Genomic DNA, 27558 nt, shown 5'->3' on the forward strand with positions numbered 1-27558 from the left:
TTAACAAAGTTAAAAGATATGAAAAATGAAGAAAAATCAAAGAGAAGAAAAATGTGTTGAAAACAATAGAAAGTGAAGGTGCTTAAAGAAGCTACTTTCAATCTTTACACCAATTAGATTTACTTGATTCCATTTCCCCTTTCAAAATAACGTCGTGTAATTTCCTTCTTCCATATATAGCTCTTTTTAAATGGTTAAATCCAGAAATCACCAGTTCATGTTTTTCCATTTTCAGGAAGAAAAAACATAAGGGGGGAGTTTTATATAAAATTTTTAAAACAGCAAGAATTCAATGTTAAAACTTAAAGGTAAAGGTTTCCCCTGTCCAGTCGTGTCCTACTCAAGGGGGCAATACTCATCTCTATTTCTTAGCTGAGAGAGCCAGTGTTGCCCAAAGACGCTGCTGTGGTCATGTGGCCAGCATGACTATATGCCAAAGCACATGGAACACTCTTACCTTCCCACTGAAGTACCTATTTATCTATTCACATTTGTATTGCTAGGTGGGCAGGACTTCAAACAAATAAGAAGAGCTCGGTGCTTGGGTCTCAAATCGAGACTGTCAGCTTTCTCAGCCATCATACCCCCACAGCGTTAAAACTAATGACTTCTAATTCCTTAATGCTGTCATTTTTGTGGTCCTTAATTACCTAAGCATTGATTTTTATTCTTTCTGATAAAAATATGAACAAGGTATAACTCTGTTGGAGCAAGTGGTTCATTTTTTAGCTGTAACCAGGAAGGCGGAATTTTTTTAACATGCTGTGCTGTACTATCTTTACAATATATAGGAAGGTACTGTACATGCTTAAAAAAATATAAAAAAATGTACTGTATATGTTCCAGTTCAATTGCTTCCATATCATAATTCTACAAATGCATTGCTTTTCTATTGAAAGTAAAATTGTAACCACACTTCAGGAGTCTTACAGTAGTGCTATTTTTCAAATCTCCATTCTCAGAGTTATACCAAATTATTGGAACAATGATCATCGTTCTACTTCATAGAACTGGCACTTACCCGTCTGTTATTTTGCAGCCAGTACATTTCAACTCCATTTTAGATAGACTTTTTATAGGTCTTTTTTCCCCATTGGCTCAGCATAAGTGGACTGTTTAAATGTAGGTCAGAATTAGACTTAACCAGATAAACCTATATACTCAGTTAGGAAGTCTGTGAACTGGAAAATAAATGCATCTGCATGCAGTTTTGGGAAGAGACACCTTTGATTTAAGGAGTTGCAAGATTGCTGCAGACTCTGAAGCATCTTGTTGACTTCAAATGTGAAACATGAATAATTAAGCAGCATTAATTTTATGTACCAATAATTGAATTTTTTTATAGTAGGTAAAAATATTTGAATTTTTTTGACTGAAGCATTAGTTGCAAATACTTTTGTATTACTTTTATTTCAATATTATTTTTGTACTTTAAGACATGATAATTCAATAACATAGTTTTCTAGGGAAAAGGTACTAGAAATGTTGACAGAAATCTGTCCACAAAAAAAGACATGTTTTATTCCATGCACAAAACACAATAGATCTGCATGGAGTTGAGTCCATATCAGTTAGCATTCTTTCTTTGTGCTATTTTTATGAAAACAAATGTATTTCTAGAATGGCATATCAGTCTGTTACTAGTTTATTTTTGCAGGTGTATTCATGGGGTTATAATAATTCAGGACAAATTGGATCTGGTTCAACAGCCAATCAGCCTATTCCTCGAAGAGTTACTGGCTGCTTACAAAACAAGATAGCAATTAACATTGCTTGTGGTCAGATGTGCTCAATGGCTGTGATAGAAAATGGTGAGGTAAGGTATTGTTCTGTATTACAGACCTTATTTTTTTAACATATGAAGCCTTATGTGCTAAATTGTTCATGGTGCCTGTCTCTTCAATTATTGGTCAATGGAGCCAATTAAGAAGAATTATATGTCAAAACTATATGCTGAATTCTAAGATAATAGAATTTAGATATTAGCTAACTTTCTAAAGTTTCATAAACAAAAATAGTGATTTTTTTTTATATGAGATTTAAATAGACACCCAGTACTATTGCATAAGAAGTGTCACCATCAGTAAATAGGGTTTCTCATGCTCTTGTTGAGACTCGTGAATTAAATCAAAAGAAATCTGGTTAGTCTTGCTCTCAGGAAAAATTCTAATGAAGGATAAGAGTGGTTATACTTACATTTCAGTGGTGGGTTCCTACCGGTTCGCACCGGTTCGGGCAATCCGGTAGCGATAATTTGTTGTCGGTCGTGGAACTGGTAAAGATGGCTGGCTGGCCACGCCCCCGAACTGGTTCCCCGGTCGCCACTTGCTCGCCCCACCCGCTTGCCCTGCCCGGGCGGCAGAGCAGACTGTGTGGCACTTGCACATGCGCACAGTCTGCTCTGCGGCTTGCCTGACTAAACTGCCTTCCCATGTGGTGCCTGCCCTGTACCCCAACTGAGTTGCCTCTTCAGGTAAGTATGCAAGTCGCGCCAGCCTCCTCCCCCCTCCCCCAGTCCCTGTTGCTTGCCATGGCCCCTCCTACTGTCTCTGCCGGGCTCGTGTGCCTGGCTAAGCTGCCACGGCCCAGCCCGGCTCCATTCCAGGCCATGCTGCCTGTGGCCTAGCTTGCTACGCCCCCCCCCCCCATCCCGCCGGGCTTGCGATCTTACCTTCTTCCTCCCATGGCTGGTGGTAGATGGGAAGGCAAGTCAGCGCTCACGAGGAACCACTCCTCAGCCCCAGCCATGCGTTTTATGCAATAGCTTTTCATTCCAAGCAGCCTGAGCTTGAAAAAACAAGGAACCAAAGAACGGTTCCTTGTGGGCGCTGAAAATACCGGCCTTCAACCTGGCTGTTTCTCTGTGCCAGGCTTTCTGGATGGGTCCCCAAAACACAGTGCTGCAAAAAACTCTCTCTCTCTCTCCCAGCAAGAGAGCAGGGGAGAGAAAACAGGTTGCCGGAGAACACGTGAAGGGCTCCATGTGATCTCCAAGTCAGTGGCTGCTGCTTCTGTCCCCTGCTGCTGCTTGCCTGGGAGAGAAAAACTTTCAGAGCATTAAACAAAGGTAAAAGGGAAGCAGGGGGAGGGGGGGAGAAAGAGGCTTTAATTTGCTTTGCATCGGAGGCTGGAGGCTTTTTGTTTTCATTCGCTCCGTGTTCCTCCTTTATGCAAAAAAAAAAAAAAAAAAAAAGCCAGATCTGATCTGGAGCGGAATGTTATTAGAAGCAATGCTGTCAGCTTGGAGCATTTCATTTCAGTCTTCAACTGGGCAATGAATTGAACCTACTCCCCTAAAACAGATGCAATGTGGGTTGTTTGTTTGCTTTAGCAACGTGGATTGCTTTCCTAGGGCAGGAGTCTCCAACCTTGGCAACTTTAAGATTTGTGGACTTCAACTCCCAGAGTTCCTCAGCCAGCTTTGCTTTGCTGGCTAAGGAACTCTGGGAGCTTTGCTGGCTGAGGAATTATGGGAGTTGAAGTCCACAAGTCCAAAAGTTTCCAAGGTTGGAGACCTCTGCCCTAGACCACTTTAGGAGCAAAGTGGTGGGTTTTGCTGGCATTTAAGGAGGAAAAGAAAGGAGGGAGGAAGAGAAAGAGAGAAAAAAGAGAGAAAAAGGAAGGAAGGAAGGGAGAGAGAGAGAAAGAAAAAGGAAGAAAGGAAGGACCACAAACTCTGGCACTAGACAGAAGATGCTTTGAAACAGGATAGCAATCTAGGGCTGGATGGGACCTTGGAGGCCATCTAGTCCAACCCCCTGCTCCAGCAGGAAACCTTATATCGTCTAGATTGTTTTGGTGCCTCCAACAGAGAGGAAAATTGCCAGAAAGGAGAAGGAGTACTAGGTCAAGGCTGCCATGCAGAGGAAGGCAGAGATAGTCCTTGACTTATGACCACAATTGAGCCCAAAATTTTGGTTGCTAAACAAGAGCGTTGTTAAGTGAGTTTCACCACATTTTACTCAATCCATGACCTCTCCTGGCTCTTAACAGTCATGTGCAGGCTAGGTAGGGAAGAATATCTGAAGGTCTGTGTAATGTTCTAAAGGTATAGAAGTTATAGTTAAATGTGTGACAGAAATTCTGGGTCTGTTTTTCCAAATGTAGTGAGTGAGTTTGAATGTGTATAGTTTTAAAAGAGCTCTCTGTGTGTATACATACAGATACACTATATATAGTAGATAATGTATCCTTTTGTGTGCCTATATACACTCTATACTATGTAATATGTATGTACACATATGGCATATGTACATAGGATTAAATAGTATATTTTGGATGTTCAGTAGTAGTAAATAAATAGACAGGGAAATTGTATCTCGTTGAGGCCTTTGAGGTGAGGAGAGGCCAGGCATCCTAACCCTAACCCTTGACGTGAGTGATGTCAAGTTGGCCACACCCACCCAGTCACATGACCACCAAAACACGCCCACCAAACAAGCCACGCCCACAGAACCGGTAGTAAAAAAATTTGGAACCCACCCATGTTACATTTCCTTCTGGATGCTTTTGGTTGTATTTTCTCCCTTCATCTCTGTTTTTGTTGTCTTTTTTACAGTTCAAATGATGGAGCCCAAACTGGCTTCTGAACTGAAACATCCAGCAGCCCTTCTGCCTTTCAAGGGCTGTTTGCTCATATTCAGTGATGCGGTGGATGTGATGTGCCGGTGCCTGGAGGCTGTGAGGGTCTGGATGGGAGTCAACAGGCTCAGACTTAACCCAGACAAGACTGAATGGCTGTGGATATTGCCTCCTAAAGACTATGTTGACTGTCCATCCTTGGTTCTGGGGGGGGAGAAATTGTCCCCCTCAGAACGGGCTCGCAATTTGGGTGTCCTCCTAGACTCATAGCTAAGATTAGAGCAACATCTGACAGTTGTGGTTAGGGGGACCTTTGCACAGGTTCGCCTAGTGCACCAATTGTGACCCTACTTGGATTGGGAGTCTCTCCTCACGGTCACTTATGCCCTTGTCAACTCACGGTTAGATTATTGCAACGCGCTCTACATGGGGCTACCCTTGAAAAATGTTCGGAGACTACAGTTGGTCCAGAACACAGCCGCGCGGGCTGTCATGGGTACACCTAGGTACACCCACATTACACCAATTCTCCGCGAGCTGCACTGGCTCCCTATTGGTCTCCGGTCACAATTCAAGGTGTTGGTTATTACCTTTAAAGCCCTATATGGCTCAGGGCCAGGTTATCTTCGAGATCACCTTCTACCGCATAGCTCCCAGCGACCGGTAAGATCCCATAAAGTTGGTCTCCTCCGGGTCCCATCAGCTAAACAATGCTGGCTGGCAGGCCCATGGGGGAGGGCCTTCTCTGTGGGTGCCCCAGCTCTCTGGAACCAGTTACCTCCTGAGGTCCGGACCATCCCCACCCTATTGGCCTTCCGAAAAGCAGTGAAAACCTGGCTTTTCTGGCAGGCCTGGGGCCGTTGATCTCGCTCGCGAGATCCGGCCATGAATGGTATGAATGAGTTTTAATGTTTTTAATGTTTTTAATTTTTAAATGTTTTTTATTAGGATTTTAAATGTATTGTGAGCCGCCCTGAGTCTTCGGAGAGGGGCGGCATATAAATTGAATTAAATTGAAAAAATTGAAAATTCCTCCTTTTTCCTATCTCTCGATAATTACTCAAATGTTTGCCTCCCTTCTGTCACAGCCTCAGAATAGTTTTCCCTTTTTATATGAATATATTCTGTTTCTGTTTGGATTTGACTCTTTCTCTCTTTAACCATTCCATTTCTTTTCTTATTCCCCTCTTCTTTGCTGTACTTGGAATTCATTAGTCAGAAGTTTTAACATAAAGTGTTTTAGATACAGTTATACCTCATTTAATGTTGATTGGTTCAGCAACTCTTCAAAGTCTATCCAAAGAGACTCAAAAGTCCTGGCCATTATAGCAGCTACATGGTTATGTAGTTATCCTTTCCCTCGTTACTTTCCACTCATGCATTCAATGCACCCACTTTCCCTCCCTTTGCTTGCTCCCACTGCAACCTCCTTCCTGTACTTATACCAGACCTTAGCATTCTCCTCACTAACTCGCACACAACCTAAGCCAGGCATCCCAGGGCCTTCTCCATCCTTCCTGTGGCACCCTCATATTCCCTCTGCTTTCCCTTTAATCACTTGTCTTGGATTGCAATAGCAACAGGGACTGCTTGGTTTGCTTTGCAACCATATTGCAACAGCAGTCCTAATTGCCATTGTTATTTGAGGACTCCCAGAATACAGAATAAATCAGATGCCTTAATCTAAATCATTTGGACAATACCTCTCCTCCCCCCTCCCTTGTTGTGTAATGTGGGCTAGTGACCTTTAGGTTGTGACACATACCTGAACTTTCATGAATCTCTCTGGATTTCAGCTAGGAAGTTTCAACCTTATCATTATATTTTCCAAGAATTAATATAAAGAGAATGTATTTTGTGCTGCTAAATCTGTATAGTAAATTGGAAAGATAGTTTTAATTGAGATAGTATTAGCATTTTATCTTGATATAATTCAATAGAAATAATGAAGGTTAAGTTCTGAATAATTAATTAAAAGTTGTTGTAGACTGGAAATTAAATAGATATATTACAGGTTTTATTTACCATATTAAGTATATGGGACAAATAGTTTTGAGTAGTCTTGGTTTATCCTTCCACTATGTTCCTTGAAAAACTAACACTTGCTTAGATATCTGTCTGACTTCCTGTCTCAGTTGTTGAATGTATGATAGGTAGCCTTTGCTTGATTGCAACCAGTGTAAACTGGAGCAAATTGTTTATAAAATGCACTTCAGTATTTGGTTGCCCCCAGTTTGCACCGGTTCTATAGAACCGGTAGTAAAACTGGCGGGACGCTCCGCCCACTGACCCTGACGTCATAAAAACGCTTCTGCGCTTGCGCAGAAGAGCGCGCAAACAAAGTTCGCATGCACGGCCCAGTTGCAAACCGGTAGTAAAGATAATTAGAACCCACCCCTGATGGACTTATATAGATGTTATAGATGTTGAATTAGTTTCAAGTTAGATTACACTAATTCATCATTCAGTTTAATACTTTCTTAAACTTAAAAGAGGTCTAGCAGTCATGTGGCAATTTTATTCTTCTGACTCAAACCTCTGATTCAGATTTTCATGAGATGCTGTCATCTGAACATCATGAAGACCAAAGTAGTTTGTAGAATTGGGCTGCCTCCTATAAAGATGGACTGTTCATAGGGAAGCTAGCAAAGATAATTTACTATATGGAGCTTTTAAACAGCTATTGACTTATACATTTATGTACTTCGTTATGATGATTGACTTTATGTTCTTCGTTGTGGTTTTTTTTTTTTTTTTTTTTTTTAAAGTAGTTGAGAAATGACACCTCTTTCTCTAAGATTCTCATGGCCTATCACTCTTATCTGAAGGACACCAGAGATAATGGGAAGGGAGAACAAGAAAAACCATTATCTAGGTAAAAACTAGTTCCTAAAGCATCAAGCTGCCATTTTCACCAATGCAGTGTTGGAGTTGAAAGAGAGTGTTTAAGGATAAAAATATTCAAGCTGTTTGCCACCTTGAATCAGTTGAGATTTCCCTGAGCATGAGACAATTTATTATCCCCACCCCCCACCCCGGTTAAGAAAGGACAGGTATTTTAATGTTAGCCTGATCTCAGGTATTTTAATATCTCCATACAGGACAATATTGTTACTGTTTTACATAAATGAAGTGTAAAATATGTAGCAAAAAATCATACATAAAATTACTCTAATTTACAGATCAATTTTAATGGTGTGTGTGTGTTATTTTTATATGCTTTATGTTGATTTATATGTACACCCACATACTAACTAGATTTATCTCCTTTTTAAGGTTTATGTTTGGGGTTATAATGGTAATGGTCAGCTTGGATTAGGCAATGGTGGCAATCAGCCGACACCATGCAGAATAGCAGCTTTACAAGGCATCCACGTGCAAAGGGTATGTTTTCAGCATCTTCAGATCCTAATTGCTAATTACTGGGATTTCTGGTGCATCCAAAACACTAGTTACAAACTAATAGCAAATTGTAAATAATTTAAATATTAGTTTTCATTTGTACTATTTTTATATTTTGCATCTTTATTTCATATTTTAGCTGATACTAGCCATTTTAAATATTGAGATGAATAGAAAGTATAAGTAAAATTCAGTTAGATGTCTTATGTATTGAAAACAAAGTGACATTGCCAATAACTTAATGAGTTGTCCAGTGCTTGCAGAAATAAGAATCTGAAAGAGTTGGAAGGCAAGATTAGCTCAAGGTCACCCAGCTGGCTTTGTGCTTAAGACAGGACTAGAATTCAGTTTCCTGTTTTTAGCCTGATGTCTTATCCACCATGCCAAACTGGCTCTCTTTCATAAATATATTTATTTGTTTGTTTATTTGTTTTGTCTCTCACCTTTATTATTTTTATAAATAACCCAAGGCAGCAAACATATCCAAACATACCTTCCCCCTCCTATTTCCCCATCCTGTGAGGTGGGTTGTGCTGAGGGAGCGTGGCTGGCCCAAAATCAACCAGTTGGTTTTCATGGCTTAGGCAGGACTTGAAGTTGCATACAACATCCACACATTTAAAACCATTGCAGCATCCCCAGAGTCATGTAATAATATGATTCAGCCACTTGGCAACTGATGTTTTTACAACAGTTGTAGTATGTTGGGGTACAAAATCAGCATTTCAACCTCCTCAGTTGGGTTCCAACAATGGAGTCAGTGGAGGAAGCTGGATTCATTTAATGACTTAGTGATTCATTTAGTGACTGTGACGAAAAAGATCATAGAATTGGGAACAGTCACATGATTACTCACATAATGACCATATTGCTTAACAATGAAGTTCCAATCCCAATTGTGGTTGTAAATCAAGGTCTTATAGGTTGTACTAGAAAGAACAAAGCTGACATAAATATTTAGTAGATTAAATGCCTCCTAATTCCCGCTCTTCCTCATAATTCTTGATTTCATTCTTGGCCTGGATATTGCCCGTTTGGCAACCTCTTTAGTGCATCTTCCCCAGCTTTATGGGAACATCACACTCTGAAATCCAGCAAGAAGATAGCCAAAGTTTGGCTTGCTTATTTTGGAGTTAGGGAGGATGGTTGATCTCTCTTAAGTAAGGTTAATGAATCAACCTACATGTTTTATTATCTGCCCATCTGCTTTTGAGACAAGAAGCTCAGTGTACCTCACAGTTAGGCACAGCTCTTATGAGCAACTTTGATTTTTTTGAAAATGATTCAACTATACTTTATTTTTTATTTTGTTTTTCAAAAAATGCAATTATTGCAATTAAATTGGATGTTTTTTCCTATCTTTTCATGGAATCAGAAAAAAAACAATTTCTGAATAATAGAATGTAATTCTTTTTCTTTTCTAGATTGCCTGCGGCTATGCACATACACTAGTGTTAACAGATGAAGGCCATATCTATGCCTGGGGAGCCAATTCTTATGGCCAGCTGGGAACTGGCAATAGGAGTAACCAGTTACACCCTGTGCTGGTCACAATACATCAAGACAGGTACAGTTCTGTTCATCTTGACTCAATCGGACAAGTTTTACGCTGTAAGAATGCTTCTAGCTTTAAACATTAGGCAAGGACCTAAGAAAAAACACTTGTTTTTTGTTAGTGAAATTGTTACTGAATTGTTTGTCTGTCTGATTCTAAGGCAGCTACAATCACATAAAATAACTTCTAGCAGACAAAAATGGCCATTCGATGTTAAGTTATATCTTTTGATAGTTTTCTGTGCTTCCCAACTGCTCTGCAGAACCAATTACTAATTCTTGTGAATTAGTAATTATTTATATACAAGGTTATATTCTCTGTTTTTATCCCCTAAGTATGATCCAAATCATAGCTATCTCAATTTGTTAATAAAAAAGATTAAAACAAAAATAAGCAATAGTAGTACAAAAATAGTAGTAAAGAAAATACAAGTAGTCTTGACTTAAGACCACAATTGAGCATATAATATATGTTGCTAAGCGAGAAATTTGTTAAGTGAGTTTTGTCCCATTTTATGACTTTTCTTGCCACATTACTTAAGTGATTAACTGCAATCACTGCAGTTGTTAAATTAGTAACATGGTTGTTAAGTGAATCTGATTTCCCTATTGATTTTGCTCAGCAAAAGTCACAAAAGATGGTCACATGCCCCCTGGACACTGCAGCCGTCATAAATATGAACCAGTTGTCAAGCATCCGAATGTAAATCATGTGACCATCAGGATGCTACAGTGGTCATAAATAGGGTCTGGTGGCTCAGCAGACTGATAGCATTGTGATTAACACCAGCTGTCTGCAATTACTGTAAGTTCGAATCTCACCAGGCTGAAGGTTGACTCAGCCTTCCATCCTTTCTAAGGTAGGTAAATTGAGGACCCAGTTTGTGGGGGCAATAAGCTGACTTTGTATAAATATACTAAAGTATGAAGGCTATTGCTTAACGCATTGTAAGCTGCTCTGAGTCCCCGGAGAAGGGCGGCATATAAATCAAATTTAAAAAAAAAATATGTGAAAAATGGTCATAAGTCACTTTATTATATACATTTTATTATACATATATTATACATATTATATAAAATTCTATACATAATTTTTCATTTATTTATTGTGTCATGTTTATGTAGTGTATATTGGAGGTAGTGACCTTTCTAGAGGTGTGTGGAACGAAATTTCATTTTAATGTATGCCGATTAGTGTACATTTAAAGTGACAATAAAGTTATTCTAAGTTCTAAAATAAGAGTTAGTGATTAGGCATAAAGCAAAGGTATTTACAAACTTATTTTCTGAAGTTGAAAAGAAATCTCTAGCCATATTGACCAAAAACAATTTTTACTTTGTGTTAATGTATAATATTGACAATTAACAAATTTTATTTCAGCTTGGTATTTTGCCTTGAGTGAGGTCATATAGGTAGTCCTTGACTTATGACCATAATTGGAATTGAAACTTCTATTGCTAAGTGATGTGGTCATTACATGAGTTGTACCCAACTTTACGACCTTTTTTGCCATGGTCATCAAGTAAATCCAGCTTACCCATTGACTTTACTTCTCAAAAGCATCCTAGGAAGGTCAGTTGGTGATCACAGGACACTGAGATGTTGCAACCATCATAACTGCATGCCAGTTGCCATGTGCACAAATTTTGATGACTACGAGGGACACTATCATGGTCATAAGTACAACAACTGGTTGTGGGTCATGTTTTTCAGCTCTGTTTTTACTTTGAACAATCATGAATTGTTGTAAGTCCAGGACTGCCTGTAATGTCTTCCAATAAAAGTCATTCTTGCTTAACAATGGTAATTGGAACTGGAATTTCTGTCGCTAAAGCAATGCAGTTGTAAAGAATGATCTCACATGGCTATTCTGCTTAGTGATGGCAGTCCCTGATTACCATTGTAAAGGAAATCATTACAGACTGTTAAGCAAGGACCTCACATGACCATTACTTCTGACTTCCTGCAGGTTTCCCCATTGAAGCCAGCAGGGAAGGTTGTTAATCATGATCATGTTCTGGGCTTTCTTTCATAATTTCCGCTAATATTCCAGCAATTTTTTCTAGTAAATTCTCTCCTTTTTCTTCCTCTATGTTTTGGAATCTTAAGTAAAAATCTGCCCTCTCCATCTCAAGCTGTATAATTGTCTTTTCCTGGCTTTTATCTGTAGTTGTGAGTCTATAGTCTATCTCCAACTTTTTCTCTGTCACTTCTGCTTTCTCTTCCACTGTTATCAATCTTTTTCATTTCTTCCCATCATTTCTTTCATTTCCTTAAGGTCATCATGCATTGCTTGTATCATGCTTTTTAATTCCATGTTGGTTTTGTCTTGTTGTTTCTGCTACTTTTTGTGCTGCGGAGCTTGGTGCTGCTGTTACTGATGGTGATGATAAATGTTGTGGTTGCTTCTTCATTTTAATCTTTACTTTCAAATCGCCCAATTTATAATCCAAATTTCGTAAATCAATATTTATAATCCACGTTTATTGTCCTGGTCACCACAGATCTTCAGGTTCTTGATACCCTAATCCATAAGTTTAAAAAATGATATTAACAAAACCAAACACTAATGTTCCTCCTAAAGGGAAACTGAAATAAGAGCCTTGGTAGTACAAGGGTTTAAAGCACCCTGTTATTAAGCTGCTTAAGACCAGCTGCCTGCAATTACTGCAGGGTTCGAATCTCCCCAAGGCTCAAGGTTGACTCAGCCTTCCATCCTTTCTAAGGTAGGTGAAATGAGGACCCAGTTTGTGGGGGCAATAAGCTGACTTTGTATAAATATACAAAAGGATGAAGGCTATTGCTGAGCACATTGTAAGCCGCCCTGAGTCTTCGGAGAAGGGCGGCATATAAATCAAATAAAAAAAAAAAATAAGAAAAAAGAAAAGAAAAAGAAAATCCAGGCAGTGGAAGAAAAAAGAAAAGAAAAAAAATACCAACTGCCAAAAAGAAGTTTTAATAATCAAGAAATAAAAGCAAGAAGTCCAGCGGTCAGCCAAAAAATATAAAAAACCCAACTATAAAAAAGAGAGTAAAGAAAAAATATAAATGAATAAAAAATAAAAATCTGGTTATCGAAATGCAATAAAAAAACAATAAGTAGAAGAAAAAAGAGTAGTTATTCCAAATACAAAATATTAAATATCAAGAAATGCAAAATCCAAAAAAGGAAAAAGAAAGAAAGAAAAATACAATATCCAAATTTTAGCTTTTCCACATTTCAGGTTTTAAACAGAAAAAAATAGAGGAAAGGAAGAGAAAAGATCCAAAAATTTGCACTCCAGGTAGTCAGCAAAAATAATTTATCAGCAGATAATATATAGACAGGGGAAAAAAACAATTCCAACAAAGTAGTCTTTGAACTATTACTCAGTTGTTAATCTTTTTTCTTCTTCCCCTTCTCCACTTTTACTCTCACTGAGTCATAAGACAGTTTATCTCAAATGTTACTCAAGGTCATTTGTTCATTCCACACTTCCCAAAAAAAAAAAAAGAGGATTTTTTTTTTGCCACTAGATGGCATTGTATATCTTTACAACTTTTTTTCTCTGATCTAAAGTCTATTCGTTCTGCATTAGACCTTTCCGGTTTCTAATTAAAAGTCCAAAAACCATCCAGATTTCAATCTAAATTCACTCTGCCCAATATTCTTTCCCTTATTTTCACAATCAGTTCATATTCTTTGAAAAAATTAATTTTTATACTTGGCCAGCATTTTATATCGCCACTGATCCAGAAATGGGGAGGTAGCCAGATATCCAGTTCCTCCCCTTTCGCTCTTGCAGTTCCTTTTTGTTCTAATTAATTTTTTTTACAGTTCAGGTTATCTCTTAAAAAATAGAAGTCTTATTTCCAAGATAGCAATTACTTTCTCACCCAGATGTCATGCCTTGTTTCCTCTTTCTCTTCACTCGTGACTGCTCTGGCTTTGTGACAGCTCTTCGCTGGCGTTACAGGGAAATTACAGATTTCCTGCCCACACCAGCCTGTGCCTCCTTTCTTCACTGACCCTACGGGCCAGCTATGGTTCCCTATGAACCCCCAAAACAGCTGAGATATCGAAGCTTACTCCAGAGCCCCAGAGTTTGTGTCGTTCCACCAGGTTGCAAGCTACACACCCCCAAAAAAGTGGGGAGAGAGCCTTCAAGGTAGTAACCAACCTCAAGACTGTGTGTTCCTCTGTGAGCTTCATGCGAGTTGGCAGAGCCAGGTCTTCAAACTCTTCCGAAAGGCCAGAAGAGTGAGGACTCACCTCACCTCTGGGGTGAGAAGGCCCTCTTCTTGGACTCTTATCAGTTGGAATTCTTTAATTGATGGGATACATAACATGCCTTCCCTGCCTGACTAGGTGGGGCAGGCAGATGTAAGATGGCTCCACAGGTAACCTGGCTGTGAATGCTCTCCTTACACTTCTGAATTTTTTATTTTTTCTTTTCAAATTTAGAATTGTAGAGATTGCAGCATGTCACTCTTCTCACACCTCTGCTGCTAAAACCCAGGGTGACGATGTGTATATGTGGGGTCAGTGCCGGGGACAGTCCATCATTCTTCCATTCCTCACCCACTTCTGCTGCACTGATGATGTGTTTGCTTGTTTTGCTACTCCTGCAGTGACTTGGCGTCTCCTTTCAGTAGGTGAGCTTCAAATTAACTTTTTTTAATGCTTGCATTCCTGAATCTAAATTAGATCTTGGAGATGTATAAGTTACCATATTTTAAGTGCAGTCCTTAAAAAGAGTTTGAATCATGATTTGGAGGAAAAAGTCACATTCTTTTTCGCTATCAGTAGTGCATCCTAGGCTAAAGATACAACTCTTTCGTGTGTTCCCCATTTTTCTGCTTCATTTATTTATTTATTTATTTAATTATTTAATTATTTAATTTAATTTAATTTAATTTATATACCGCCCTTCTCCCGAAGGACTCAGGGTGGTGAACAGCCATAATAAAACAGTGTACAAAATAGAATTTAAAAGCAGATTAAAATAATTAAATCATAGGCCGAATTTAAAACTCTCATTTAAAACCAATTTTAAAACCCCATTAAAACCAAATTAAAACTATTTATCCCATCAGAGTGGCTTGCTGGAATAACAGGGTCTTCACTGCACGACGGAAGGCGCAGAGGTCGGGGATCCTTCGTATATCCGGGGGCAATTCATTCCAGAGGGCAGGGGCCCCCACAGAGAAGGCTCTCTCCCTGGGGATTGCCAGTCTACATTGTTTGGCTGACGGTACCCTGAGGAGGCCCTCTCTGTGTGAGCGTACCGGTCGGTGGGAGGCAATCGGTGGCTATTACATTCGTGGGTCAACAGTCATCTGAGGTGACTCTGTGCAGGAACAACACTCGTTTATTAACAATCTCTAACAGGTGAACACACACACACTCCCGCGCTTTGACAGCTCCTTTTATATACCAAGCTGTCAATGTATTAACCAATCAAAACTCCTTTACAATAACCAATAAGAACTCATGTATAATTAACCCGGCCGCTAGAGGCCGTAGCATTGGAACCCAGTATGCAACACTCCTTCCCACCAAGTTCGCGCGTGCGCTGTCACGCGTAATCACTTAGATACACAGGGCGCCGCCGTACCCTCCCTGATCTCCTGGGCTCCACCCCTTCCAGCTGGTTCGGCGGCAGGTTTGACTCTGCCAACCTGCCCTGTGTGATTCCCTGGCTTCCAACATCCCCGGCCTCCACTTCCCCCGGGGGTTCGACTATCTTGGGGGCACTCACTGCCGGCAAATCTGGCGGGTGTATTTCTGCCGGTTGCAGTGGGGCTAACACGTCCATATTCGCAGTGTTTGGCCACGAGTTCGGGTACCCACTTCCATCATGACCAGTTACAAATACCCTCCTGGACCGCAGTTGGTCCTTATGTCGTTTCCAAATTCTCCCTTGATCAACTTCTACTTGGTATGAACAAGGCCCAACTATTCCCACGACCTGCCCTGCTAACCACAATGGTTGTCCCCCGTAATTTCTGGCATATACTGGATCTCCTATTTGTTAAGGCCGGTAATTAACGTGGGAATCTACTGGTTTGGTCGCACTGTATGCAGGGTGTAGTCTGTCTAATGATGTGCGTAACTTACGGCCCATCAACAGCTCAGCAGGGCTCTTATTAGTTAACTGGCAGGGGGTCGTATGCTGAGCCGTTAGGTATTCCTCCACCCGGTCCTGCCAATTCCCTTGCCTTATCTTACGGAGCGCCTCCTTAGCCGATCTTACGGCGCATTCAGCAAAACCATTGCTGGACGGGTGGAAGGGAGAAATTAAACAATGCCTTATTCCCCTATGTGCCAGAAACCCCTTGAAATCGGCTGAAGTAAATTGTGTCCCATTGTCGGACGCTATGACATGTGGCAACCCATGGGTGACAAACATGTGCCGTAAGGCCCGAATGACAGCCTCCGACGTGGTTGAACGCATGGGAACTACTTCAACCACTTAGAGAATGCGTTGGCCACCACCAAGAATGATTGTCCCTGCACCGGGCCCGCCAGGTCAATGTGTAACCTGGACCAGGCCCCCCCCAGGAACCTTCCACTCCCGAGGCTGGTCCCTGGCGGGCATAGCCATGTTCCCCTGACATGCCGAACAATCAGAGACCCAGTCAGAAATGTCTTGGTCTAACAGTGGCCACCACATGTAGCAGCGGGCCAGTGCCTTCATGCGCACCAACCCCGGGTGGCCCCGATGTAGTTGCTGCAATAAAGAGCGTCTCAGAGGTGGCGGTATCACCACCCGGTGGCCCCACAACGGGCACCCGGCCACGGTGGATAGTTCCAGTCGTCTTGAAGCGAACGGCCGAAATTCAGGAGTGAATGGAGCCGCAGGCCAGCCCCTGGCCATCCAATCAAGCACTTGTGACAGGACTGTCTTTGGCAGACAGGCGAGCGACGTCTCGCGCCGTGACCGGAAGCGTTGAATCCTCGATCAGGAGGACTGTCGACACAGGTACTGGATCCTCGAGAAGGTCAGGAACTGGGCAGCGGCTCAAAGCGTCCGCATGAGCCATGTCTCGGCCAGGGCGATAAGTTAACGTATCAGAGTAGGCGGCCAAAAAGACAGAGTAGCGAGTCATACGGGGAGGCAGAATTTGCGGAGCTTGCCGGTCGGCCGCTAGGATACCTAATAAAGGCTTATGGTCGGTATACAGTACAAAAGGCCGGCCGTACAAATGATGGAAACGTTTAACTCCGGCCACCAAGGCGAGGGCCTCCTTATCCAGCTGCGAGTACTTCCGCTCAGCTGGAGCTAAAGTTCTGGAGTAATAAGCTATCGGTAGTTCCCAGCCGGATGGAAACTTGTGACTCAATACCACCCCTACCCCAAACGGGGAGGCGTCGCAGGCCAGTGTCAGTGGGAGGTGGGTCGAGAACTGCGTGAGGACAGAGTTGGAGGTAAGTAGACGTTTTACGGCCTGAAACGCCTCCATTTCCTTGGTGCCCCATCGCCATGTGGTCTGTCTGTCAAGCAGGCGGTGGAGAGGCTCTGCAACCGAAGCTTTATGCGGAAGAAAAACCTCATAAAAATTTAGTAGACCAAGGAAGGCCTGTAGATCGGCTTTGCAACGGGGGGTAGGCGCATCCCGGATGGCCGCCGTCTTCGCAGCCGTCGGGTGGATGCCTGAGCCATCTACCATAAATCCCAGGAATTCCACTTGTCACACAGCTACCTTACATTTAGATTTGTTAACTTTCAGTCCGGCAGCCTTGAAACGTCGTAGGACCCGACGTAATCTATCCAACAATTCAGATGTGCTGGTTGCCGCGACGAGTACGTCGTCAAAATAAGGTATGACCCCAGGGATGCCCTGCAACATTCGCTCCATCATACCCTGGAAAATCCCCGGGGCCACACTGACCCCGAACTGCAGACGGCGACACCGGAAAGCCCCCCAGTGCGTCACAATTGTCTGGGCCTCCGCTGTGCGATCATCCACCCATAATTGTTGGTATGCCTGGGCCAGGTCTAGCTTAGCAAAAACCGATCCCTGGCCCAGGGAGTGCAGCAAATGCTGCACCACATGAACCGGATAAGCGTGACCCATGAGAGCCCTGTTTAACATTGCCCGATAGTCCACGCAGATGCGGATCGAGCCATCTGCTTTTATGGGTGTCACTATTGGTGTCTCCCATTGGGCATATTCAACAGGCTCCAACACCCCCTGTGCCAACAATTTATCCAATTCGGCGTCCACTCTTTCCTGCAATGCGAAAGGTACCCTGCGGGGTTTTAAACGCCTCGGCGGAACCATGGGATCCAGGCTAAACGATACTGGGGGGCCTTTATAACATCCTAGTTTTCCATCAAAAACTGCAGGAAATTCTTGAACTAACATGTCCAGTTCTGCCGTCTGCAGTGCGTTTACCCCTTGAATTTTGAGACCTAATGCCTGAAACCAATTAAGACCTAATAAACTCGGCAAAGGGGATTCTACCACGATTAAAGGTAACCTGCCGCAGAAGTCTTTAAATTTAACTCGGAAATGTGCAGTCCCCAAGATTGCAATGGGGTTTCCCTGGTAGTCCCTTAATTGCAGCCGGCACGGGTCTAGGCGGCGTTTAGCCATAGAGGGCACCATGCGTTTTAACGTGCTCCAGGAGACAATCGAATTGGCTGACCCTGTGTCCACTTCCATTGGACAGGTCCGACCCTCAATTTGAACAGCCAGGGTAATCTTAGGCCGCGCTGTTACGTCACATGCAGGATACACGCCGTTGACTCCCCCATCATTTCGGCCCCACATTGAGCGGCCACTTTGCGCGCTCGCTCTCCTGACAGGCACTCTCCTATCTCCTCTGGGGGTCGGCTGAGGCGGCTCCGCCGGATTTTGTGCTCGGCAGACACGAGCGATGTGACCGCACCTTCTGCATAGTGCGTCCTTTAAACAGCACACAGCCCTTGAGTGTCCACCCCCGCAGCTCCAACAACCCTTTTGCAATTGACCCGCTAGTCTATTGGGGCGCTGTGTGTCTTTAATTCGATCCACTTCACTGGTCACTCCCACATCATCCTCATCGCTCAGCTGTGTTTCGTTATAATGTATTGGTTCAGCTCTCTGTTTGCTAGGCACGTGACCCCTGGGCAAATCAGCCAGGGACAATGCGGCTAATTCGGCTGCACACACTTCATCCACGGCTTCCTGGAAGGACAATTCGGACTTGGCAATTAAACGTCTCTTCAGATTTTCGTCTCTCACACCACTAACCAGTCTGTCTAACAAATAATCATCCAGATCCACGAATTGGCAATGCCGGGCCGCCTTCCGCAATGCCGCGATATATTGGCTTATGGATTCCCCCTCAGCCTGGTCCCGATGGTAAAAATGCTGGCGGCGAGCTATCCGGGACGGCGCGGGGGCATAGTGTTTTTTTAGCTTGGTCAAAAACTCTTCCCAGGTCCCAGCATGAATAGACAAAGGGACCATCAGTGTCATGGCAGTTTCAAATATTTCTGCCCCACAGAAACTCAGGAAATATGCTCGTTTCCTCTCGCTCGATAACTCCCGGTAGTCATTAGCTATTAGGAAGCAATCAAATCTGGCTACAAACGCCTCCCAAGACTCCGTCGCTGGGTTGAATGGGGCGAAATTCTGGGTGGACGCCATTCCCAGCCTCGTACTCACTAACTATTTGTGAGGCGTTCCTCTACTATTTCACCCCCGCCGGCCTGTAATTTTACGTTACCACCTCACTGTTTGTCGCCAGAGAATCCCATCCTCGTCGCCAATATTACATTCGTGGGTCAACAGTCATCTGAGGCGACTGTGCAGGAACAACATTCGTTTATTAACAATCTCTAACAGGCGAACACACACACACTCCCGCGCTTTGACAGCTCCTTTTATATACCGAGCTGTCAATGTATTAACCAATCAAAACTCCTTTAGCAACAATAACCAATAAGAACTCATGTATAATTAACCCGACCGCTAGAGGCCGTAGCATCGGAACCCAGTATGCAACAATGGCAGAATGCGGTCTTGTAGATAGCCAGGTCCTAAACCATTCATTGCTATGTGCTATAATGACAGTAAGGAACAACCACCCATTCTGGACTTTTGACATTTCTTTCAGTCTGGTATTCTGTAGCAGTGCTCCCCAACCTTTCTGGCTCCATGGATAGGCAGCAGCAGTAGCGTGGCATGAGGGTGAGAGAGGGGATGGTTTGATGCACTTTTGCGCAAATGAACCTGCTGCTTGTGTGACCCAGTTCCATGCAGGCCACGGACCGGTACTTGTCCACTGTCCTGGGGTTGGGGACCCCTGCTGCAGAAGATGTGAAAGTAAACATCAAATGCATTGGGAGTCAAAAAGTTGGTTATCAAGAAGTCAAATGGGGTGATCCTGGAAGAATGAATTTATAAAATACCACTCTTTGTTGTTTCACCAAAAGCTTTAATCTTTAAATGGAATTTGAAAGAAACATTATCTGAAATTTCCAATTGTAAAGTATTATGGCTTTATGTGGATTAAGGTTAGAATTAGAAGTTTTTTGGTTTGTATTATTTTAGGAAATTTCATGCCAGCATGCAGATAATAGAAATTGCTATGAAAAACTCTTAAGGACGCTTTTATCTGTTTTGCTTAGAGCCACATTGATTTAATTTTTTAGTAGAAACTTCCAAACCAAGTTGATGTGAAGAGACCTGCACAACATTGGTAGAAAGCACATTTTAAAGTTCACCAAATGGGTGGGTAAGTGGGTACATGAAAGAAAGTGAGAGAAATAGATACGTACATACATTTACTTGAGGGACAAAGGCCTTTAACATGTAAAATCCATAGAAGAGTCTTTGAACAAATAATTTTAAGAAGAAAATACTTTTATCAGTTACATACAACAACATGTACTACTAGACGATTATGCAGATATTTTACCACTTGTTTTAATTATCTTCTTTGTCCTCCCATATAAAACTAATGATTTGGGCTGAATTGACATGGAGTAAATGAATACAGAGTACTTATTTAACAGCTTTTTGCTGTGGAATATATGAAATTTTACTGTTTAGTCTGCTAAAGTATGCTTGTCCTTCGAGCCAATCAGTATCCAACTGTGGCTTCTAGCTTTACTGGAAGACTTCCTTCCCAGACATGAGCTTGCTCAATATATTACCCTCTAACTCAAGCTGTGCAAATGTTTTGCATCCTGGGGTCAAGAGACCTGGGGTAAGCCACTCTGAGCAGAATTTGCATTACTAATAAAGACAAGGTTAATGCTTTTAGGAGGAGAGGTTAGTTCTTCCCCTCCACTCATCCCATTATTTCATTCAAATTAAGGCACCTAAAATTAGAGAAACTCTATTACTTTTCATTTGAGACACAGTTTTTAGGGTTCTGAAGTAGACAGCAAAAAGGTAAGGATATCAAGACACAAAACTTAAAAGATAGAAAATTGTATTGGAGAAATTTAAAAAAAAACTTTAATCCTAGGAAAGCAGACAATGATGATCATAAAAGATAATATTTCTGTGACTAGATCAGTAGAATAAAAGCAGTAGTCTTTCCAATAGTAATATAAGGTCCCAAGAGAGTGCCACAGAGAAAAATAAGAACTTTGGGTTATGGATTTGGAGACTCCAAATTCATAACTCAAGGGGGTAAAAGTACCCCCTTAATGGATTACTGCCTTATCGTGGTAAAGGGGCTTGGGTAGCTCAATGAAGCTATGAGCTATGCCGTGCAGGACCACCCAAGATGGACAGGTCATAGCAGAGAGTTCTGACAAAATGTGATCCACTGGAGAAGGAAATGGCAACCCACTCCAGTATCTTTGCCATGAAAACCCTATGGACAGTACCAAAAGGAAAAAATATATGATGCTGAAAGATGAGCCCCTAAGGTCAGAAGGTGTCCAATATGCTACTGGGGAAGAGCAGAGGGCTAGTGTAAGGATTGCCTCTCCTTCCAACTTAAGAAAGTAAAGACTCTTGAACCATGGTAGTTCAAACGGATCCTTTTATTAAGCAGAAGTGATAGCAACCAAGTTAAAGCAAGATCTGAATACCCTTCGGCAAGACAAGTAGGGTTAAAGCAGTAGAGACCCCTCCCTTTAAGTCAGAATGCAGATTTTAGCCAGTACACAAGTGTGAAGATGTTTTCTTTACTAGTTTCCCTGAGAACCCAAACAAACATGTATTCACATCGTTATCCTTTAAAGTGAAACAACCCACATGGCTATCATAAACATTCCTCCACTTTAAGAGGATCTCAGGGCTCTTTGGCGCCAGGATATAGATTGTAAAATATCTGTTGACACAGGCAGTGCTAGTAAATCGAATCCAAGTCTCCCCCTTCTCCCAATTGATTGGCAGTATCACTTTTAGGGATCTGACATGCTACCCTCCTTAGAAAACGAAAGGGTCTACCTGTAAAAAACAAAAACAAATATAAACAAAATTTCATGATAGTATATTAACAAGGTTTGTTAGGGTATTGGGAATGAAATTTTCTCAGTAAGGTTGGAGCCCTAACATGGTGTTTAGCGACCCATTCGTTGTGTGCTGATGGTAAATGTTTCCAAGTGACTAAGTATTGGATTTTCCCTCTGTGGATCCTAGAGTCAAGGATTTCCTTGATTTCAAAGTGTTGTTCACCTTCAATCATGATGGGAACAGGTGGTGTAGATGCAGGTGGTCTGAGGGATGAGATTACTTCTCACTTGAGTAAACTAATACGGAATACTGCCTGAGTACTGCCTGGACTTGCCTGAGTGTCTTTGGAAGGAGTAGTTCAATTGCTACTGGATTGATGACTCTAGTGATGGGGAAGGGTCCAATGAACTTTGGCCGTAGTTTCTTCAATGGTTGTAATGATTTCAGGAATTTTTTAGATAAGTATACTCTGTCTCCAACATGAAAAGGTTTGGGTTCCATCCTTTGCTTGTCAGCTTGAATGTTAAAAGCCTCTCTAGCTTCCTTTAAGGCTAATCTAACCATTGGCCATGAGTTTTGCAAATTATCCATCCACTCCTTAAGTGAGGTGATGGTAGGTTCTTCTGTGGGTAGTTCAGGCATGGAACTGAAATCCTGGCTTGTCGCTACTCTAAAAGGGGTAAAACCAGTGCTTGAATATACAGCATTATTAAACACAACTTCAGCAAAAGGCAAAAGTTTGGTCCAGTTATCCTGTTGAAAATTAATAAAACATCTTAAATATTGTTCTAATACCGAGTTCAAAATTTCAGAATTTCCATTAGTAGACGGGTGGTGTGAGGAGCTCAACCCTTGGCTAGTACCAAGTATGTCCAAAAATGCCCTCCAAAATTTGGAGGTGAATTGAACCCCTCTGCCGGAGATGATCCTTTGTGGAGCTCCATGAAGTCAATAAATGTGTATTAGGAATAATTTGGCTAAACTTTTAGCAGTTGGGATCTTTTGGCAAGGTATAAAATGCGCCTGTTTTGAAAACAGGTCTGTTACGACCCAAATAATGGTATTTCCCTCATGTTTGGCAATTCTACAATGAAATCCATAGCAATCTCTCTCCATGGCGCTGAAGGCTCAGCTACTTTCTGCAAAAGACCTGGGGTTTTCCCCTGACATCTTTTTGCTGCTGCACAAATGGGGCAGTTAGCGACCAGTTCGTTCCCACAGAGAGGGTCTCCTCAGGGTGCCATCAGCCAAGTTATGTCGGCTGGCGACGCCCAGGGGGAGGGCCTTCTCTGTGGGAGCCCCAACCCTGTGGAATGAACTGCCCCCGGAAATTCGTAAGATATCTGACCTCCGGGTGTTTCGCTGCGCATTGAAGACCCTGTTGTTCCGCCAGGCCGGACTATCAATACAATAGTTTTAAATTGGGGTATTTAAATTTATTGGGGTTTTAAATTTGAGCCATTTATTTAATTATTTTAAATTTTATATCATTGTTTTGTTTGTGTTTTTAAATAGGCTGTACACCGCCCTGAGTCCTTCGGGAGAAGGGCGGTATAGAAATAAAATTATTATTATTATTATTATTATTACATAGCTTTCTATGTCCTTTTTTAGTAATGGCCACCAAAATTGTCTTTTAATTAGGTGTAAAGTTTTCAGAAACCCAAAATGTCCAGCTAATCTGGAGTCATGGCGCCTTACCTTAAGCCTAATCTTTGGCTCGCTGGAACATACAACTTTCCTCCCACCCAAGCCAAGTCTTCTTTCATCAGACAGCTAGATTTGTTGTTCAAAAACAATGCATCAGTGGCCAATGCTTGTTTACAAGTTTGGGTGGTGTCATTGTCCATCAATGTTTCTTCTTTTGCCTGGGATCTGGTGATTACTTTAGCGGCTAGTTGATTGTTTTGTACTATGGGTTTGATTACGTCTGACTTCACACTATTGTATTGTGGTTTTCTCGATAGCGCATCAGAAAGTTTTTTCCTCCCGGGAGGTATTTTAGAGTAAAATCAAACCGTTTAAAGTACTGAGCCCATTGTACTTGTTTTGGGGAGAGTTTCCTTGGGGTCTTTAGGGCTTCTAGATTTTTATGATCAGTCCAGACTTCAAAAGGGGTCTTACTGCCTTCTAGGAAGTGCCACCAGGTTAACAATGCCCAACGAACTGCATAAGCCTCTTTCTCCCAAATGGCCCACCTTTGCTCAGTCTCATTCAACTTTTTGGATGTGTAAGCGCATGATTGTAGTTGGTCTTGCTCATTTTTCTGAAGAGGACCGCTTCGCTGGCATCTGCTTGTATGACAAATGGTTTCTCCGGGTCCAGGTGTTTTAGAATTTGTACTGCCGAGAACAGCCGTTTAAGTTTTTCAAATGCCTCCTGGCATTCCATAGTCCAGTTCAACGACTGCCTTGGTTTAGGATTGCCCTCCCAGTTCGTTTTTAAGAGCTTGGTGATGGGGAGGGCAATTTGAGTAAAAGCGGGGATAAATTGGCAGTAAAAGTTGGCAAAACCCAGGAAGCTTTGTAACTGTTTACACATGCAGGGAGGTTCCTAATCAAGTACAGTCTGCACTTTTAGAGGGGCCATTTCTACTGGTGTGAAATGCGGTACCCAAAATAGTCAATCTTCTCTTGGTGGAATTCACATTTAGAAAGTTTAGCATAAAGTTTGACAGAGCAGAGTTTGTTTAAAACTGCCCTAACTAGTTTTACATGTTCTGCTTTGGTCTTGGTATATATTAAAATGTTGCCCAAGTAGTCCAGGACCCCCTTATACAAATGCTGATGTAGCACTTCATTTATTAACTGCATAAACACTGCAGGGGCTCCTTGTAACCTAAAGGGGAGCACCTTCAATTGGTAGCACCCGAGGGGGGTGTTAAATGCCGTTTCCCACTTGTCCCCCTCCTTAATTCTTACACAGTAGTAAGCCTCCCTTAAGTCCAGCTTTGAAAAATTTTTCCCTTTAGCGAGGTGTGCTAACCTATCTTTCATAAGGGGGAGAGGATACATGTTCTGCACACTGATAGTATTAAGGTTTCGAAAGTCAACACATAGGTGTTTTGAGCCATCTTTTTTCTCTCTGGAGCTGCAATTTTTGGTCGGGCTGGCTCGATGAAACCCCTTGCTAGGTTTTTCTCAATAAATGTTCTCAGCTCTTCCAACTCCCTCGGTGACATGCTGTACATCTTGGGTTTAGGGAGTTTCGCACCGGGTAAGATTTCTATTGCACAGTCAGTGGCGCGGTGGGGGGGAGCTTATCTGAGGCTTTTTCGCTAAAAACCTCAGCTAAATCCTTGTATTCTATGGGTATGCCCTCAGTTGGTGTGGCGTGACCAGGCATGGCTGTTTCTCGATTCTCTGCCCCCTCAGTTCTTTTATATGGATTCTCAGCAAAAGTCACGTGCATCTGAAATTTTATGATACCTTGTTTCCAATTGATTTTCCTCTCTGAATCCAAAAACGGGGTGTGCGGAGGCCAAAAAAGTGCATTGCATTTCAGGCCTCCAGGGGAGGGATTGAAGCCTTCAGAGAGGAAAGGGTTTTCAGGCAGCAGCGCTGAGATCCCCTCCCCAAATCAAAAAAGTGCACTGTGTTTCAGGCTCCCTAATAATAATTGTTGCTGTTTTCTGCACTCTTTCCAGACTGACATCTGTCAAAAATGGTGCAGGGTCTCCAGCTTGGGCATGGGGTTGGGCTAGATGACCTACAAAATCCCTTCCAACTCTGTTAATCTGTTAACGTCTCAACATCTTTTTTATAATATGGTGATAAAAAAAGAATGCAGTATTCTAAGTGTGATCATACTAAGGCTTTATAAAGCTGTACTAGTACTTCATGCGATCTTGATTCTACCCCTCTGTTAATGCAACCTAAGATTGTATTGGCTTTTTTGACTGTTGCTGCACACTGCTGGCTCATATTTAAGTGATTGTCCATTAGGACTCCAAGTTCCCTCTCACAGTTACTGCTATTGAGCCATGTTTCACCTAATCTGTACCTATACATTTGGGTTTTCTTTCCTAAGTGTAAAACCTTACTTTTCTCTACATTGAAGTTCATTTTGTTAAATACAGCCCAGTGTTCAAATCTCTCGAGATCCATCTGGGTCTTGAGTCTATCTTCTAGGGCAGTGATGGCTAACCTTTTCTGAATTGAGTGCCCAAAACGCGCCCAAACCCCCAAGATGCAATGCGCCCCACACATGCGCCCCACCCCTTGCTCAAATGCGCGTGCCCCCACGCATGCATGCGTGCCCTCTGCGTGTGTGCACGCCCCCTGTGCATATGCGTGCACCTCCCTGCACGCACCCCACCCCATGCGAGTGCAACCCCCCGCACGTGCCCCACTCCCCAAACATGCATTTGCATGCCCCCTGCATGCGCCCCATCCCCATGCATTTGCAGCAGAGACCCAAAGACCAGCTGGAGGCACGCACATATGTGCAGCGGAGCTGAAATGGGGCGATAGCTCGTGTGCCTACAGGATGCTGTGTGCCACATCTGGCACGTGTGCCATAGGTTCGCCATCACGGTTCTAGGGTGTTAGCTATTCCTGACAGTTTAGTGTCTTCAAATTTGATGAATTTCGCTGGTCCGTTAATTTAGTCACTTTGTCAAAAAATGAATCATTTGCTCATTATTCCTGAATAAGAGAAGAATGTAACAAAAATATTCTCTTGTTGCTTTGTTTATATCCAGGTTTTGTAGTGATTTTATTTGTGTAATGAAAAATGTTTGATTTCCATTATTTTCTTGTTTTTATGTACTATGAAAGAGATTGAAATAGAAAGTATTGCTGAAAAATATTCGTAATATTTTTGTTTCAGAACCTGACAATCACTTAACAATAGCTCAATCAATAAAAAAGGCATTTGACAACCCAGATAATGCTGATTTGAGGTTTCAAGTAGATGGAAAATACATTTATGTTCATAAAGTGTTCCTCAAAATTAGGTATGAAATTCTAAATCTTCTCCAATATTTTCATTAGCTTCCCTTTTTTGGCCTTTTTTGCCCATATACAGAAAATTTTTCCAGTACTATTAAAATACGGCTTCTGCTTTTGGTTGCATGCTAGGGAAGCAGCAGAAGTCTTTCTTTTTCTCCCCCAAACTATGCTTCTGCGGCTTCCAAACCCCAGCCAGGGCAGTGGCCGCTCTGGGAGTGTGCTTCCCACTCTATGGTGACGGCTGGAGCTGAACCCTGCAGGGAGAGCTGGCCCTGGCCATGGCTTCCACGCGGGTCCTAGTGGTGGGCACCAGTGGCATTCGCCCACATCAACGTGGTGAGGCCTGGGAGGCGCGAGAGCCGTGGGGGAACAGACACTTGCGCGGCTTGGTACCTTCGGGCCGCTTGTGTTCTACACACACACCCTGCAGAAGGGGAGGGGCTTGATAGCACTTGAAGGGAGCCTCTTTCTGCCGGACTCCCGGCTGTAAGTGCGCAGGCCACCCGGGGCCTCCTGCACCCCCAAAATAATAAGACCCCCCAATAATAAGGCCAAGCCCTTATTTTGGGATTCAAAACAAAATAAGACCCTGTCTTATTTTCAGGGAAACACGGTATGTTTTTCATTAAATGAAAAATCTACCATGCATGAATAAGCAGCTTCATGATCAGCAAAATA

General features: G+C 42.4%; 1 protein-coding gene across 2 annotated transcripts in view; it reads left to right on the plus strand.

Moving 5' to 3' along the window:
• The window catches only part of RCBTB2 (RCC1 and BTB domain containing protein 2), a 41334-nt gene that overhangs the window by 7218 nt on the left and 6558 nt on the right, over positions 1–27558 (plus strand). Inside the window, exons 6-11 of one of the 2 annotated variants that reach the window (XM_070933137.1) lie at positions 1658–1816; positions 7858–7965; positions 9408–9550; positions 11099–11218; positions 13983–14173; positions 26759–26885. In XM_070933137.1, the coding sequence (XP_070789238.1) occupies positions 1658–1816; positions 7858–7965; positions 9408–9550; positions 11099–11218; positions 13983–14173; positions 26759–26885 (848 nt within the window). The remainder of the gene's footprint in view (positions 1–1657; positions 1817–7857; positions 7966–9407; positions 9551–11098; positions 11219–13982; positions 14174–26758; positions 26886–27558) is intronic. The other variant, XM_070933138.1, reaches the window with a different exon arrangement.

Source organism: Pituophis catenifer, unplaced genomic scaffold, assembly GCF_029215685.1.
Source record: "Pituophis catenifer annectens isolate HBS135680 unplaced genomic scaffold, rPitCat1.0.hap2 SCAF_1, whole genome shotgun sequence".
NCBI lineage: Eukaryota > Metazoa > Chordata > Lepidosauria > Squamata > Colubridae > Pituophis > Pituophis catenifer.